Genomic DNA, 16690 nt, shown 5'->3' on the forward strand with positions numbered 1-16690 from the left:
AAACAATCAAGTAAAGACATCATTTCGCAGCCTGCTACGGAGTCTACCAATATATGTATTCTTGGCAGGGGGTAGTCATCTTTAGGACATGCCTTGTTCAACAATGTGAAATCTATGCACATCCTCCAACCTCCATTCTTCTTCAATACCATGACAATGTTCAAAAGCCAAGTAGTATAATGCACTTCGCGTATCACTCCAGCATCTAACAGCTTTTGGACTTCACTTTGCGCTGCTAAAGTTTTCTCCGGGGATAACACCCTCAACTTCTATCTTCGCGGTGGCATTTTTGGATTCGTTTCTAGCTTGTGTTCAATGACACTTCGTGGGACACCTTGCAAATCTTTTTTGCTCCACGCAAACACATCTTGGTTATTTCTGAGACAAGTTATTAAGCGTTGCTCTTCCTCTTCGGACAAGTCTCTTGCTATAATGATTGTCTTGTCCAAAACATCTTTGCACAATTGTACTCTTGTCTTTTGACTTCTCATCTTGCTCTTTGAACGTGACTTCCTCTTCTATCATGTGTACTGGTTTCTGATCTGTCCCAGTGCTGTGCTCTCTTTCCCTGGCATCCTCCTGATCTCCATACACAATGAGCACTCCGTTGTGTGTTGGAATTTTCATGCACAAGAATGGCATATGGATTACTGCAGCAAACTTGTTGATAACTCCTCTACCAAAAATTGCCAAATAAGAGTATGGGATGTCAGTCACATCGAAAATGACCATCTCCGTTCGCATCAATGTGCCCTCTCCTAAGCACACATTCATCTCAATTGTACCACGGGCCTCCACTCTTTTGTTTCCGAAATCATATAACGGCTTCGTTGTTGTTTTCCTTTGGCTGTCTTTGTAGCCCATCCTTCTGAATAAGTCATAGGTTATGAGATTTCCTGAACTCCCATTATCTACCAATATTCCACCGACATCGTTGCCCAACAAATGTTTTGCATTCTTGCCCATGATGGCCCTAATCACCAGCGGATCTTTGTGTGGGCACTTTTCTAACCTCATGTCTACCTCTGTAAAAATTATTGGAATGTGAGACCACTTCGATTTGAATGCTCAACCCAAAGAGACGTGATTAACTTCGTGGATGTGATCTTTCTTTTGTCTCTTGCTTTCAAATACTAGAAAGTTACATCCCCCTCTGATTGCATTTATCACATTCAATCTATGGCCTGAATGATCTTGTTCCTTGATAGGGTGTTGCTGCCGAAGGCATCTGCTGGGGTGGATCTATCTTAGGTGGTTGCGGTATATTGTAACTTTGATGCTCAACTGGGATAGGCGGTCTCATTTGACTATATTATGGAGGTGGATAAAAACCTTGTGCGAAGTAATTTGGTTGTTGATATGAGTGCCAATTTGGCGTAGAGCTGTAAGCAGCTGACTGAAAGGTGGACGAAGTGTGGTTCACTATCTTTGCTTGCTCTTTTGCCTCTCTTTGTTTTGCGGCTTCTTTTTCTCTCACCTCTAGTGCTTCTCTACACTCATTTGTCCAATGACCTTTGTTTTTCCCGTGCAACCAACAATATGGTATTTTGTTTACTTTGAAACCTCTTCCTGAGTGACCTCCTCTTGAGTTCATACGACCCCTCTGACCCCCTCTCATTCCAGAGAAGTGATACAAAGAATTCGGGAAGTTGGGCTGCGTAGAAACATTGTTGATAGTATTTTCTCGCTGCTAAAAATTTGGCTTCGCTAGGTACGCTTGGAAAATTTGACTGTTTGACTGTTGCGCCTGCCAATTTTGCTTGGGTTTGTCTCTCCTCTTTCGTGCATTGTATTCATCTATTCTCCTCTACCTTCCTCTACCAGACTTGCAGTACTCTTGTATTATGTCAAAGAGTTGCTTTTTGAACTTTGGCCTTCGTCTGTCCAAGTACTCTCCAAAGGGTCCCAACCTCAGCCCTCCTATAACAGCATCAATCACTGTGTTTTCTAGCACCTGTGGTACTTTCGCTCTCGCCTTCACAAATCTTCTCATGTACTCTTGCAAAGATTCCTTGTCCCCTTGCTTGATGTTATGGAGATCTCCCGAAGTGTACTCTTGAGGCTGAAATCCTTAAAAAATTGTCAAAGAGCTTGTCCAAGTTGATCCCACGAAGAAATACTCCCTTTTGGCAACAATGCGTACCATTGCTGGGCTGAGCCTTTCAGCACCATTACTAGTGCTTTGGCTTTTGCGCAGTCATTTCCACCTCCCGAAGAAATTGCAGCATTGTTTCTCAAGATAAAGTGCCTTGGGTCTGACTCCCTATCGTACTCTGGCATCGACGCGGGCATCCTAAATCTTAGAGGCTAGTCTGCTAACTCTAGATCAATGGCTAAAGGTGAAACTGGCTTCAGCTTGTAAGGATATGCATTTCTCTTCTACTGCCACTGCAGTGTACATTCCGCCAACACCTCAAGACTTGAATCATCTTCCCAATACTCTTCACTATCACTTTGACCCTCTTCGACTTGAATTGGGTTGTTATCATTATGCGCCTACAAAGGGTTGATCTGTGTCAGCAATATCTTCGTATGTTCTTGCAACTGTGCTGTTCTTTGTCATACAATATCTTGCATTTTCTCTCTGTAACTATTCTAGCACTTTTCTCTTTTTCACTACTTCTTTCAACATAGCTTGGTATTTGTGTTTTTCTCCCTCTGGGTCATCTTGTTGTGGCGCCTTTGCCTTCGCTATGGCTGCCTCGGCTTGTGCTCTTGTTTGGATGTTGGATGTGGACTGTGCATCTCTGAACCTCTTCAACAATCTTGCTTCGATTTGCTTGAAAGTCGCCACGTCTTCGTCTTCCACTCCAGCATCGGTCAGGTCAGCGATGTCTTCGGCTTCAACTTTGTCTTCACTTTGTCTTCGCACCCGCCTAGAACTTGGTACGATGTCCAGGGGATTCGTTGCTGCTGCTGACGGGTCATCAGCAACATTTTGTGTATTGGTGTTTTTTGCTTTCTTGTTCAGCGTCATTGAGGTTAAAGGAACGAAGCACGGTGGGTGCAAAAACTGTTGGGGTAAAAACCGTTCCCCAACTGGGGCCAACTAGTTTCCAAACTAAGGTCACAAGAAAGACAAAGAACTGAGAAAATGACTTCGGGAGAGGTTAGAAAATCTCCCCCTTTATCGTAACGTATCAGTTTGCATTCCTCTCGGTCCCATTTTATATGACCGTAATATTTACACTTTACAGCACAACTCCCCCCTTTTAGCTTTGTGCGAAGCATATTCGAGGGTATTACAGTAACATTACACCACTTTAGTCACACCCTTTTACAACTCATCACTTTATATCTAAGCTCGAGTGGGCCATCTATCCGAAGATGCGTTCATCACTTCGCTCCCCATCGGAATCGCGAGTGGTCTCCCGAGCCACCACCACCAGCCATTGACTTCGCTTGTCACAAGCTGCCCTCGTTCATGCGTCCTTATCGACCACGAAGCCGTTGTGGCGCCTCATCCGCGACGTTGTCCGAGCGCGTGCAGTTTCACTTCGCGACAACCATCGTTCGGTACGCGAAGTCACCTCTTCGCGCCAACTCTCCATTCCTGCAAATATGAGATCACCACACTTCACCACATTATGTCATCCGCTCATAAAGTCCTGGAATGAGGAGGCTCCGAAGTCCTTTTCCCTAACAGTCCCAATTATTATTGGGAAAAAGGAAAGTTAAAAGGAAGACTGCTGGAGCACTATTTCCTTATCAACTCTCCCAATGTGGTAGTTGGATTGGGGAAAGGGAAGTTGCTGGAGATGCTCTAAGTGGTAGTATGTAAAAAGACTTATGTATTATCAGTCTGCCTCTTCTACGATTGATATTCCCGTTTTAAGAGTTGTATGTGGTCACTTACGAGCAGGTATATCACAAAAGATGAAGAGGGAACCGCCCAGCTTTAACCGTTGCACAAACTTCAGATGTTCTCTGTATGTTAGTGAAATATTTTAGTCATAAGTTTCTTGCATGGAAGGAATGGATCAATTTTCGAAATGCACAGAATCAGGGAACAAGCTCTCACGGTGGATACCCTCTAGGGTTGCTATCTTGCTATCTCTTTGATCAGGGGCGGGCGCAGGATTTGGACTATGGGTATTCAAAATTGAAGATGGCAAGAAAAAAAAATGACAGACTAAATTATAGTTTTATAGCACATAATAATTAAGTGGTAGCAGCATCATTGATTAATAAAATTTATCAGAAATTGAAATTGTCCAGCTACTAATGATCAACATATCAAAGTGGCAACATGTGAAATAAATAGAGGCTAAAACAATAAAATGGTAACAAAGATTACAACTTACAAGCTATAGGACAACTTTCCATTCTGCAATGCTTTGAAAATGAGCGATGATGTCTTTATCCTTAGCTTGCATGAAGAATTCCCTTTCAATCAATGTGACCAAGCAACCATTCAAATATTTCTGCCCCATCTTACTTCTTCTCTTGTTCTTTATCAAATTCATTATAGAAAAGACCCTCTCAACACCAGCAGTTGCAACAGGGAGAACAAGCACCAATTTGAGAAGTTTATAAACAATGTCATACCGAGAAACCTTTCCTTCTTTAACTAGCATCATAGACAACTCTGCTAGACTTCTCAAATTTTTGAAGTTTTCATCATTTCTGACATCATTGATATAGTGGTGCAACTGAAAATGAAGCTGGTTTATTTCTTGAAATTCAAAGTCATGTGGATAGAACCCAGCAAGCTTAACCAAGTTCTCAACATTAAAAGCAGAAAAGGAATTAGCTGGACTGAATGATGCCATGCATCTAAGTAGCTCTGTATTTACCTCATCAAACCTATTATTGAGCTCTTGAACTTGTCTATCAATGACACCCAAAAACATATCAGCATGAAACCGGTGATAATTAATGGCACCTCTGTAGAACTGCCTTGATCTTTGCATAGGAATATACTTCCCATTCATGTCAACAACTTTAACATTGTGCTTCTCACAAAAAGAAGTGACCTTGGTAAGAAATTCTTGCCATCCAGAATCTTGTCTCAAAACATCCAGTTCTACCTTTGTGAACTCCAGAAGATCCATTGCATTTACAATAGCTTGCTCCCTCTTTTGCAAAACATTGCACAAGTCATTAGTGTATCCAAATATTTCATTCATCAAGTGTAGCAGGAAAACAAACTCAAAGGACTTAAATACTGTGAGCATAGTTTGAGCCCCATTAGCCTCAGCCCCTTTACTTTCATTCCCAATCCTAAAGAGAACTTTCTTGATTGAAGGATACAAGAACATAACATGCATTACTGTTCTGTAGTGAGATCCCCATCGTGTATCACCTGGCCTTGCTAAGCCCATCTCTTGATTCAATCCTTGCCCGGTTTCAATTTCACCCAATTTCAATGCTTCAATCATGTATTCAGCTTGAGCAATGCGAAGCATACGGATCTTTTTACAAGACATCCCTAGAACATTCAACAAATAAGCAAGTTGCCCAAAGAACCAATCACAATCAGTATTCTCCTTAGCAACCGCTACAAGTGTTAGTTGAAGTTGATGGGCGAAGCAATGAACATAATAAGCAGAAGGGGACTCATCCATAATTAGTTTCTTCAAACCATTAACATGACCCTTCATATTACTAGCTCCATCATACCCTTGACCACGTACCTTGGATAGGGGCAATTGATATTTCAGAAGCAAGGACTGAATTGCTTCTTTAAGAGTCAATGATGTAGTATCTTCAACTTGGACAAGACCTAGAAACCACTCAACTGGTTCTCCTTTTTTATTGACAAAACGTAAACAAAGAGCCAATTGTTCCAATAGGTATGCATCACTTGACTCATCAGCAAGAATTGCAAAACACTCATCACCAAGTTCGTCTATGATAAATTTGGTTGTTTCATGAGCACAAGCATCAATGAGTTGTTTCTGGATCTTGTGATCTATCATCTGACAGTTTTGTGGTGCATTCTCTAGTACCACCAGATTAACCTCTTCAAAGTTTCCTGCTAGCCATGCTAAAAGTTCCCGAAAATTCCCCTTGTTGAGTGAATCCTTTGTTTCATCATGACCCCTAAAAGCCAACCCTTGACGCAACAGAAATCTTATGCACTTAAGTGACCATGTCAAGCCAGCCAGATACTTAGCCTTGAATTGTGAAGTGTTTGATGCAACAGATTCACGGATTGATGCCTTAGGTCTCGTGAACAATCTATATTTCTCTTCAGCTTCACTATGAGCACTATCGATAGCACCAACATGCCTATGAATTCTCCTTTTCATATTCCAATTTCTAAACCCTTCAACAACAAAAACATCTCCACCAGGAAATTTGCAGCTATCTTTGAACAAATAGCAAACAAAGCAAAATGCAGCATCTTTATCCACACTGTACTCAATCCACTTAAATTCAGCAAACCACTTATGTTGGAAGCGGCGCATACCTCCACAATCATGTTGCGGAAAAGCATCCCTCTTCATCTTTGGTTGACATGGCCCCAATGCAATGTATGCCCTTCTAACTGAATCTTGGTCATTGACATCATAGCTTGAGATCGGAACTCTCAATCCAGGATCATGCTCAATGCCATAATCATTCTTGTCTTCATCACTAGAATCATCTTCTTCCACGGGTATGGATTCACCAATTCCTGTTGTACCGTCATTTGGTGGCTGATTAGATCTCACATGTTCAGGTGGTACCGTGCTTGTTTCACTACCACTTTGTCCTTGGAATAACACTACTTGCATTTGACTTTCATTGCAAGATTGATTAACATTCTCCGGTTCAGGTTGTCTCTTCTTTGCAGCAGCCCTTGCCATGAAAATCCTCAAATCAGTAGCGGCACTACCCTTCCTCTTCATGGTTCAAACCTAAAAGTTACACAATTTCAAGTTATCAGATATTTACAATTTCACATTGAACTAAATTTGTGAGCATCTACATTTTGCAAGTTGATGTGCTATTCCAATCTGACAAACAATTGAAAATGATTACCTCAATTTCACCAACAATTGGGGGCAGAAAATTTCACTAGTACGTCACCGCGTGGTCGCCGGGTCGGACGGCGGCCTACGCCGCCGCCTGCTCGCCGGCCGCCGGCCCGCCGAGGAGCCACCGGCCCGGCCGCCGCTCCTGGCTCCCTGCGTGGCTGGCTGCGTGCGCCGTGCAGGCGTGAGGCGCGCGCCAGGCGCCGAGCAGGCTGCCGCCGCGCCGCCGAGGCGCACCGCGCCTCCGCCCCGGCGCCTCCCCAGCCGCCTTCGGCTCACCGCTCGCCGGCCGCCGCTCCGGCTCCGTGCGCCTGCGCGCCGCGCGCACGGCGCACCGCGCCGGCCGCCCGCGACCCGCGGCCGCGCCTCCGCCCCTCCAGCCGCCGCGCCGCCGTCGTGAACGCCTAAACGGTGAACCCTAGCCGGCGGCTGGTGACTGGTGTGTGCGACTGTGCGTGAGGCGTGGGGGGGGGGCCGGGATGGGGCACTCGAGTGGGCGGATGGGCCGGATGGCCGGTTGGCCAGTTGGGCCAGAGAGCGAAGTTGGCCTCCGGTGGGTCTTTTTGAGTGAAATATGTGTGCTACTTCTATATTTTTGTTTTTTTCATACATATACCTAAAATACACTATATATATGATTTTTTTTTACAAAAATAATGGATATTCAATTGAATACCATTGAATCTAAGTGGGCCCGCCCCTGTCTTTGATAAAGCCGGAAGTTTTCATTAGCATCATTATAGCAATCTAACTTCAATCTGATTTATGGTGGAGGATACTAGAGTATTGCAAAGAAATTGAGGCATATGCTTTCGTGTTCAATCATGTCATAAAAAACATATGTAGGAATAATTCATGTTTTTATATGCTGGATCGTGAGACATTAACAATAATAGATGAATTCAATCAATATACTGTTACTGCCGGACTATTGAAACATGGACATCAATAACGAACTGTAACCATAATATACACTTTTTTTTTACTTTTCAGAACTACTCCCTCCGTCCAAAAAACAAGTTATTTTACAATTCAAAACTTATCTAAAAAAAATAAGTCATTATACTCAATTTGGTAGGTGTGCATGCAGACATGCAACAGTCAATTATGGCTTGTTTTTTTGGGATGGAGTGAGTATTTAGTATTAACAATTAGTGGTAGTAGACAGTTTCAAATCATCTAAAAAATGTTTTTTCACTTGAGTCGGTATTGAAGCATTTAAAAGTATCTTAATATTTTTTATATTTCTTAACTAGAATTCACGAGCATGCTTGCATCATTAGTAACTCCATTCAAGAGCTAAAATTGTATGCATATACACACCACCTACTGACACAGATATCCATGCATCTCCAGATATCGATCCGGCGACCTCCCATCCTAGATCACCCTACCTTTTATTTCAAGAGCGTCCTCTGTTCACTTCCATCACAAGCCTAATATACACAAATAATGAGGAAGAGTAGTAACCAGCAAAACTCAGCTCAAAAGTTGCTGATGAACTTGCTGATTTCTCTGTACGTTAGCGAAATCTTAGCCATGATGAAAAGAAGTCAGCAGCCAAAATGATGAAGCCGAAGATGCAGCTACAAATGACCAAGAAATGAATGCCAGATAACCGAAATCTTGTATCGGCTGCATGGGAGTTGTGGGTACGTCGTGCACAAGGTGAAGTCTCTCTACAAATAAATGGTCACAGCAGCGGATGCAGAAGCAGTCGCCATTGATAGGATGGCTGTCAGCTGCAACAAACACACCCACACATCTCAATAATGTTCCATGGTTTATTTCGTTTGCTAGTTCTTATGGCACGGTTGCAGAAGGAAAGGTGTAAAGCAATATGATATTTCGTTATTGGGAATAATCTTGTTCCAAATTAAAGGATATATGAAGAATTCTAGCTGACAACACGAACTCCATTTTGAGTACCATGCTCTTGGAAAACTTTGAATGTAGGAGCCTAAACAATCCAACAGGACATTGAGTACGGTTTTTCAAGAACTCTATAGAAAAGGATATGAACTTCTGCTTAGAGGCCTATATGCTTTTGGAAAATTTTGACTTAGGTGCCTACCATCATTTTAATCCATTTTCTCTGAACTCATTGTGGAATACATACATGCACAAAAGAAATAATTTTCTTACCCAGTCAAAAGTAACAACCATGAGTACACCAGGTTCGTTGAGATGACGCTTTGTCCTCAAACAGTGTATACCAACGCAAAGCAGCACGAAACTCCAAAGAAATTGCATTTCCATGGAAATTTGCAAGGCCCTGAAAGAAAGAAAACGAGACCCAAATTAAAGAATCATGTCTTTACCTCCTAAAATCAAAGAAGCTAGCAATTTTTTTTGGCATCACCGGAAGGCGGTGAAGTCATCGTGATCGGGTGCAGAGATCAAGGCAGCGTATGAGGCAGCAGCGAACATGCATCGCGACACCCTCAGCGCCAGGCCACTCCAGGTCCCTGGGCTCCCCACCACATTCTTCATCTTGCTCGCTAGACGCTAGCTGGGGAGGAGTGGAGAATGGAGTGAGATGTGAGGGGAGATGGGGAGAAGCCGGGGAAGACCAATGGGGAAGAGCAACTATGAACGAGCAAGTATTGCTGACCTTTTCGGATCAGTTGCCGATGAACCAGACAATCAGCAGGGTGCAGTGGATCAAGGAGGACGAGCTCGATGGTGATGGTGGAGGAGCACGGAGAGGAGCAGGGGATGAAGAGAAGAGGCTCGCCTGGTGTGAAGTGGAGCAGAGATGGCTTCCTTTGACGGGAACTGCAGCTGGCTGAGACGAGACGTGGTGTAGGCGTGCAGCACCAACTGGTCCGCTACCTGAGGATATGCCACGGCCCACGGGTATGGAAGGCCGCACACGCCAGCGCATGCATGTGAAACCGTTCTCACGCCAATGTGAGCATAGCATTTATTTCTTCCTTGTTCCTGAAAATTTTCAAACAAAGCTTGGTCATAGTCATCAGATAGATTACATGGAAATAAGAAGCAGGATGTGGCCTGTTTTGCAGAGCTACAGAGGAATACAATGGGCAACATGAAGAAAGGGACGTGAATTTTGATCATCATTTGTGGATGTACTGTACTATACTCCTGGCATCATGGAGTTTACACTAATATGTAGGGTCTGACTTTTTTGCTTAAATATAATCACGTACATGATCAACTGATGATTATGCTAGGTGCTCAGTGATTATGCACTTGTACTGGTACCTAATATGCAACAGAACTATATGGCTGGGGTTTTGTTTTTGTATTTTGATGAACTTTAAAAGAAGTGAGGAAGTGAATCTTGATGTTTTTTTTTGTTTTATGACAATATCATTATCAATCTGTTAGCACGTGCTAGCTAAATGGTTAGCCAAAGAAAAGGTTATACCAATGTCTTGCCTTTATCTGGTTACTGATACAGAGTAAAGATGGACTGCTACGTTCAACTTGTACGTATTTAATCAGCATCCGTAGGCAGTGGCAGAGCTGGCTGAAAATTTTAGGTGGGGCAGACTTGCACGTCGAACATAAGTGCAACAAAAAAAAGACGGCATTCGCATGCGACATTTATATTGAAATCACAACAGTAGAATCACCAAATGCAAATAAATGACAGATACGACGGTTTAAGATGTCATAACACAATTATTTTTTAAGTAAACATATATGACATAATCATTAACACATACTCTACTAACACAAGAACTAATCATGTCTATTCTTGGTGGCCTAGGCAAGTCTATTGTCCAATTCTTGCTAGCTTGAAATGTCTACACAAATACAGCATAGTACCACAGTGAGTACATGAAGAGATGCTAAGAATTCCAATTGAATTGAGAGATGAACACTTGATTTTACCTTTTTGTTACCATCTTCTTCTTACCAATTGCAAGACAGGCAATTGAGGGCGCCTCACCCTCGCCCAACGCCGATGCCGGCTGTTCCTTCTCCTCGGCATCAGCCGCTACCGGGGCCGCTCCTCGTCCTTGGCCGTGCCCAGCAGCGTCTACGCCGTGGCCACGGCCGCCGCCGGCGTCGCTCCCCTGCTCACCCACCTCCTCTACCATGAGAGCCGAGAGTGCCTCCTTGCTCCCCCGCGGTGGCAGGCCGGCGGCCAGGGACACCAGCAAGCTGCACCAGCAATCGCCGACCAGGCCGGCGCTGGGGAAGTCGGACAGCGCGCGGCACTGCGGCGGCTAGGGTTCTTGCCGAGAGCTCGGGACGGGCAGAAGGAGCGGTCGCGGCCGCACGCCGCACGGCGATTCGGCGAAGAGAAGGTTAGCCGGTCAGGTGGTGCTAGGGCCAAAGGGTGTTGCGCTGGGATGGGCCAAAGTTAATTGGGCTGTCCACTTGGACCATTCACCACTGGCCCAGAACGGCCTATTTCTTATCTCCTTCCTCCTCCGGCAACCAGAACAACAAACGCCGCCGTCAGCCCGCCTCCGACCTCCGGATCCAAGCTCCGGCTGCCTAAAACTCCATGGGGAGTGGGGTTCTCCTCCGCCGGTAGCTGCGGCAGCTGCCCCACCCTGCTGTAGGGAGAGCACCGCCTCTGTCCGTAGGTAGAAGGATGTGGGTGGTTTCGAATCATGCCCTTTAAAATTTGCTTCACAAACATATTCACTCGTCTCCGGGTATCTGCATTCAAAGATTTAGAGCAACTTTTAAGAGCTTCCTTTAATTATCCCTAATACTATTAAGAGGGAAATAGGAAAAAAACGCTTCCTCCAACAGCTCCCTCAAATGCATAGAAAAAATATGGCGATGCCATCCGACGCCTCGGCACCCCACATATTTCCGCACGGCCTCTCCTCCCCAGTCGCCCCCTCGCTAGTCCTTTCCCACGCGCGTGATCTATTTCCGTGTTTTTCTTTCCTCGCGTATGCCAGTTCGTGGGTTGCGGGCTTGCGGCAAGCTGTGCGGTGGCGGCGCAAGAAACCTGCAGATGCAACCACCACCGATGTGCACGTGCACGAGGCAGCAGAGCTTCATCTTGGCACGGCCGCGGCGCGCCGGGTTTTTGGTGATCAAGACGGCCGCATCGCCGCTGCGGATCAGGCAGTTGGCGAGCATCGTGGACTTGTCAGTGCTGGAGTACCAGTTGGGCGCGATGGACATCGGCGGGACCACGAGCGCTAGCACGCGCGGCCGAGTGTGGAGCGCGTTCCGGGCGAGGTCCAGAGCGATGAGCCCAGCGTTGCACCCCATCCCGGCAAGGTTGTACGCTGCGACATCCTCGCGCAGGCCGTAGCGGCACACGATCCGCGACGCCAGCGATGGCACCGGGGAGAGCATGGAGACGTTGCAAACTTGAGCACGTCGACGTCGCGGGGCGCGATGCCGGCCAGAGTGAAGAGCTCGCTGACGGCGTCATCAAGGAAGGCATCCATCTTGTCGAGTGCGTCCTGCAGGGTGGGCGAGTCCGCGCGGCCCTCGAGGATGCTACGCGGGGCGTAGGTCTCCTCGCCGATGCCGGAGCGGACGATGACGACGAGGAGGAAGTGGTAGTCGGGGAGGCCTAGCCACTTGTTGCGTTGGATCACGTGGCCGGCCAGCTCGATGGAGATCTAGCGGGTGTCGCAGGGCTTGTGGCAAACATAGTCAAGGAGGTAGCACTATGACTGCCGGTGGTGCACGCGGCCGTCTAGGCCAGGTAGGCTAGAGAGTGTGCCAGGAGGAGCACCGTGAGAAGAGAAAAGAGCTAATAAGCTGCTTACTAATTAGAAGCACGGTTCGCTGACGGATTTTGCTCGATCGATCTTCAATTCTAGATACTTTACTAGCTAATAAACTGCTTACTAATTAGAAGCACGGTTCGCTGCGCGCCTCCTCTCGCGGCGGCAAAAGAATGAGGCGCAGGGAGAGGTGCAATTGGCGGCAGCGGGCAGCGGCGCTTGGAGCGCGACAGAGTCAAACAAATCGTGAGGGGAGTTGATGCCGACCCAACTGAGGGGTCACATGTGCTGACGTGGTTGGATTTGAAGTATTAGGGAGTTTATTGTTGGAGATCTGCTGTGAGGTGTCATAATTTTGGGGAAAGAAATTTTTAGTAGAGCTTCCAATAAAACCCTGTTTGATCCACCTATCTAAACTTTAGTCAGCTAGAAACATATTTCTAGCTGGTTAAAATTCAGCTAGCTAAATAGCAAAGGATGTTTGGATCTACTAGTTCAATGCTAGTCATTACCATACTACCCTCCTTCCTCTCATCTTATCTTCTCTTTTATCCTCCCCTCCTCTCCTCCTCCCAGAGAATCCGCTTGCAGCACGTCGGCGAGAGACGGTTGCTGGAAGGTGGGCGCGCCAGCGATGACCCCAGTGCGGTGTCCGGCCCGCGGTGCCCCCCTGCATGGGAGCGACGTGGCGGCCCCCATGAGGAAGCGGCGAGTAGCGGCTCGAGCCCATCTCCGCGTGGGAGCAGCGGCCCCACAGTGGCAGAGGCGCCACGTCTCCCAGCGGTGGAGGAGGCGATGCGGGCGGTGGAGGCACAATGAGGGAGGGGGCGCGCCGCGGGCATCGGCAGGTCGCCGCATGGAAGAAGACTTGCCGGAGGGTGTGCCGACGCATGGGAATGGCGGTAGGGGCGGACGCAGGGAGCGGTGGTGCGGCGGGCGAGCTCCCACCGGTCGGGGAGAGGCGGCGCTGGAAGTCACAGGCCCCCTCCCCCCACATCCCCGGCGAGGGGGAGCTCCCACCGCGGGAGCGGCGGCGCGGCAGGCGAGCTCCAACCGTGGGGAGCGGGCGGCACGGCGGACAAGCTGCTCTACCGGGGCACGGCATCCAGGCGCCGGCATCGCCATCCTCCTCCGCTACCGGAGCTCCTTCTGGATCGGGATGAGGAGAGAGAGAGGTGGGAGTGCAGGCCGCACATAGGACTGAGGGGTATTTTGATTTTTATTGGTTTAGGCAGTTTTAGTTGGGTTCAACCAGCTAAAGAATTCTTTAACCAGCTAAAGTTTAGCTAGGGCTTTTTTTGATCTTTAGCCGTTAAATTTAGCTACCTAAAGTTTAGCTGGTGGATCTAAACAGGGCCTAAATAATTTTGGGGAAAAAAATTTTAGGAGACTCTTGGAGTTGCTGCCCATAATTGTATTAACCAAACTGACATTGCGATTACCAAATCTAAGCAGGTTCACATAATTTTTTTTTTGCCAAGGTGGTTCTTATGTCTCTTTTTTAGCAATTAGCAAAACGAAGCCTTTGTAGGTATGGAGCTGCTAGCGCCCGAATGTCCGTTCGGACGCTTCCATCGGACGCACGCGCAGCCCTCCGATTGGGAGCCGCCTAGAAAAATTTTGTGAGACACGAGCGGCTCCAGCGCGTCGTCTTGTTCGCCCGGCTCGGGGAGGGGCGTGCTTCAGGCGGTGACGCGGCACCCCCAGATCCATCGTCGGGGAGTGAAGATGTCGCATCTCCTCCAAAGAATAGAATTCGCCCCTCCAGATGAACCACATGCAGACCACTTGCCCCCCAATTGTTGCAAGGAATCCTACAGATCCTGTGATGATACCCCTCACCACCCGCTCAGGTATCTCGAGCAGCGTTCATGGGGGCTTGGCTTCCGCATCAAGGGTCCAAATTCGCCATTGTGCAGATGTTGTGAGGGGCGCAATTGCTTCGATGGTGAACACGTCGTCGTCTGGCTCCGCAGGGCAGGTTAGATTTCGGCTAAAATTTGGATTACGGGCTTCTGGTTCACCATGGGTGTTCATGATGTTGGGTTTTTTGTTGATTTTACAAGGTTTTTTTATCCTTAGGCTTTACACAGTTGAAGTAAATCATGTTCGCATGATCGAAACATCTTATATTATCATTTGCAACATCTGAATAAACCTTTTGCAACATGGAATCGACAGGTTGGTTATTCGAAGCTGCCGTCCCAGATTGCAGCAACATCAAGCAACAACAGCGGTGCTGCAATAGAGGTGAGCAAAATGTGCTAGGAAAAATTGAAGCACATGACCATTATTCTGAAAATTATGTTTCGAACATCAATTTTGCTTGTTCCTGTAACATTAGCTGCAACTTTGATATACAAGGTCATGGGGCGTTGGTTCCTGTTGCAAGCGTGTCAACAAACTCTACTGAGTATGCGCAAGTAGAGGTTGGTTTATATGAGGTCTACCATGAGGATGAAGTGTTGTATGCTCACAGCCGATTGTGCCATGTGTTGGGATGGAATTTGACACAATACAAGAAGCAAGAAGGGTGTACAATGACTATGCTTTGAAGATGGGTTTTAGCATCAGAGTGGCATCTTCAAGAAATAGAAATGTCACAAAAGGACTGATCAAAAAAGAGTGGGAATGTTCTCATGCTAGGAAGGCCACTCATGATGGAGCAGATGATGGAGAGGAGGAAACCACATCAGCAAGCATATCAACGAATGACACTGCAACACTAGGGGGATCAAAGAAGAGAGCAGCAACAGCTGTGCTGACCACAGCAACAAGGAAGCACAACACCATCAAAAAATTGGGCTGTAAAGCTCATGTGGCAGTTGGCTTGAGAAATGGGAAGTGGAGAGTCCTTGTAATGCAACCTGACCATACTCATCCCATGGTGAAGGCGATCGGGGTGAGAAAACAACTGAGGTCCCATCGAAGCATCTCGTGGGCTGATTATAAGCTGCTAAAAACACTACACCATAGAAACATTAGCACAACACAAATCATGGGGGTGCTTGCTGATTTCCATGGTGGACTTGGCAACCTTACTTTCAGCAGCAAGGATGTTTCGAACATGAGGACGCACTTGAGAGGTGATCTCAACTTCAGGGATTTGGATGCAACATTAGAGTATTTTCAAAAGCAGCAAGTTGAGAGTCCTTGCTTCTATTATGCACCAATGATTGATGCTAATAATGTTGTTAGAGGATTGTTTTGGGTGGATGGCAAGACTAGAGAGCTGTACAAGACTTTTGGTGATTGCATTTTCTTTGACACAACATATTGCACCAACAGATATGACATGCCATTTGAACCAATCGTTGGGATAAATAACCATTTGCAGAGCATACTTCTTAGATGTGCATTGTTGCCAGATGAGACAATAGAAATATTTGTTTGGGTGCTAGAAAGGTTGAAGGGAGCGATGGGTGGGCATGAACCATCAAACATAATAACAGGCCAGGATAAAGCAATGAAAGTAGCGATAGCGATAGTGTTCCCTAACGCAACACACAGATGTTGCCAATGGCATGTGCTGAGCAAGGCGAATGATAAGCTTGCTTGGCTTATTAGTGAGGAAGAAGACTTTGCCAAGGAGTTTGACTACTGTGTGAACTGGACTGAAACACCTGAAGGATTCAAGATGTTGTGGGCAAGGAAAGAGGAAAAATACCACTTGCAAGAAAATGAATTCTTTGAAAGTATGTCTGCTACAAGGAGGATGTGGGCACCTCCATTCTTCAGACGGTACTTTTTCCCCTTCACAGGCACGACAGGGAGGTTGGAAAGCATGAATTCATTGTTCAAGAAGGTTGTTCACCCTTAGGACTTAGTGTTGCAATTTGTTACACATTATGATTACATCATGGACACCAGGGCTGAAAGAGAGAATAAGGAGTGTTGCAAGGGGGAGATTTCGGATCCACCACTATGGGGAGGTATGCTTTCGAGAAGCAAGCTGCTGCATTCTACAATGGTGAAGCCTTTGGTAAATTTTAGGAGTTGTTGCGTGATTCAACAAGATTCAAGGTAGGGGTTGTGGCTGGTGATGAC

At 46.4% G+C, this 16690-nt stretch overlaps 2 protein-coding genes, 2 long non-coding RNA genes and 1 pseudogene across 5 annotated transcripts; 1 reads left to right on the plus strand and 4 right to left on the minus strand.

Annotated features, from left to right (window-relative positions):
• Positions 1 to 3133: 3133 nt before the first annotated feature.
• Positions 3134 to 4720, minus strand: LOC111256282. 2 transcript variants are annotated; one of them, XR_002676309.1, is made up of 3 exons: positions 4305 to 4720; positions 3857 to 3927; positions 3134 to 3553 (listed from the first exon to the last, which is right to left on the minus strand). It is a non-coding gene; the product is annotated as an uncharacterized LOC111256282 (long non-coding RNA). The 2 variants fall into 2 exon arrangements; XR_002676310.1 differs by lacking the exon at positions 3857 to 3927.
• A 657-nt stretch (positions 4721 to 5377) lies between these two features.
• LOC101776810 (zinc finger MYM-type protein 1-like) lies at positions 5378 to 6836 on the minus strand. The gene is made up of 2 exons (XM_022824287.1): positions 5637 to 6836; positions 5378 to 5431 (listed from the first exon to the last, which is right to left on the minus strand). Exons 1-2 carry the CDS (start codon positions 6834 to 6836, stop codon positions 5378 to 5380), a joined length of 1254 nt encoding a protein of 417 aa, XP_022680022.1.
• A 1333-nt stretch (positions 6837 to 8169) lies between these two features.
• On the minus strand, positions 8170 to 11229 carry LOC101777220. The gene is made up of 5 exons (XR_001163255.3): positions 10827 to 11229; positions 9577 to 9905; positions 9325 to 9474; positions 9108 to 9237; positions 8170 to 8704 (listed from the first exon to the last, which is right to left on the minus strand). It is a non-coding gene; the product is annotated as an uncharacterized LOC101777220 (long non-coding RNA).
• A 593-nt stretch (positions 11230 to 11822) lies between these two features.
• LOC101770103 lies at positions 11823 to 14670 on the minus strand (annotated as a pseudogene).
• Positions 14671 to 15641: 971 nt separating this feature from the next.
• On the plus strand, positions 15642 to 16463 carry LOC105913763 (protein FAR1-RELATED SEQUENCE 5-like). Its single transcript, XM_012843635.1, has one exon. It carries the CDS (start codon positions 15642 to 15644, stop codon positions 16461 to 16463), a length of 822 nt encoding a protein of 273 aa, XP_012699089.1.
• The last annotated feature ends 227 nt before the right edge of the window (positions 16464 to 16690 follow it).

The sequence above is a fragment of the Setaria italica genome, chromosome II, assembly GCF_000263155.2.
Source record: "Setaria italica strain Yugu1 chromosome II, Setaria_italica_v2.0, whole genome shotgun sequence".
NCBI lineage: Eukaryota > Viridiplantae > Streptophyta > Magnoliopsida > Poales > Poaceae > Setaria > Setaria italica.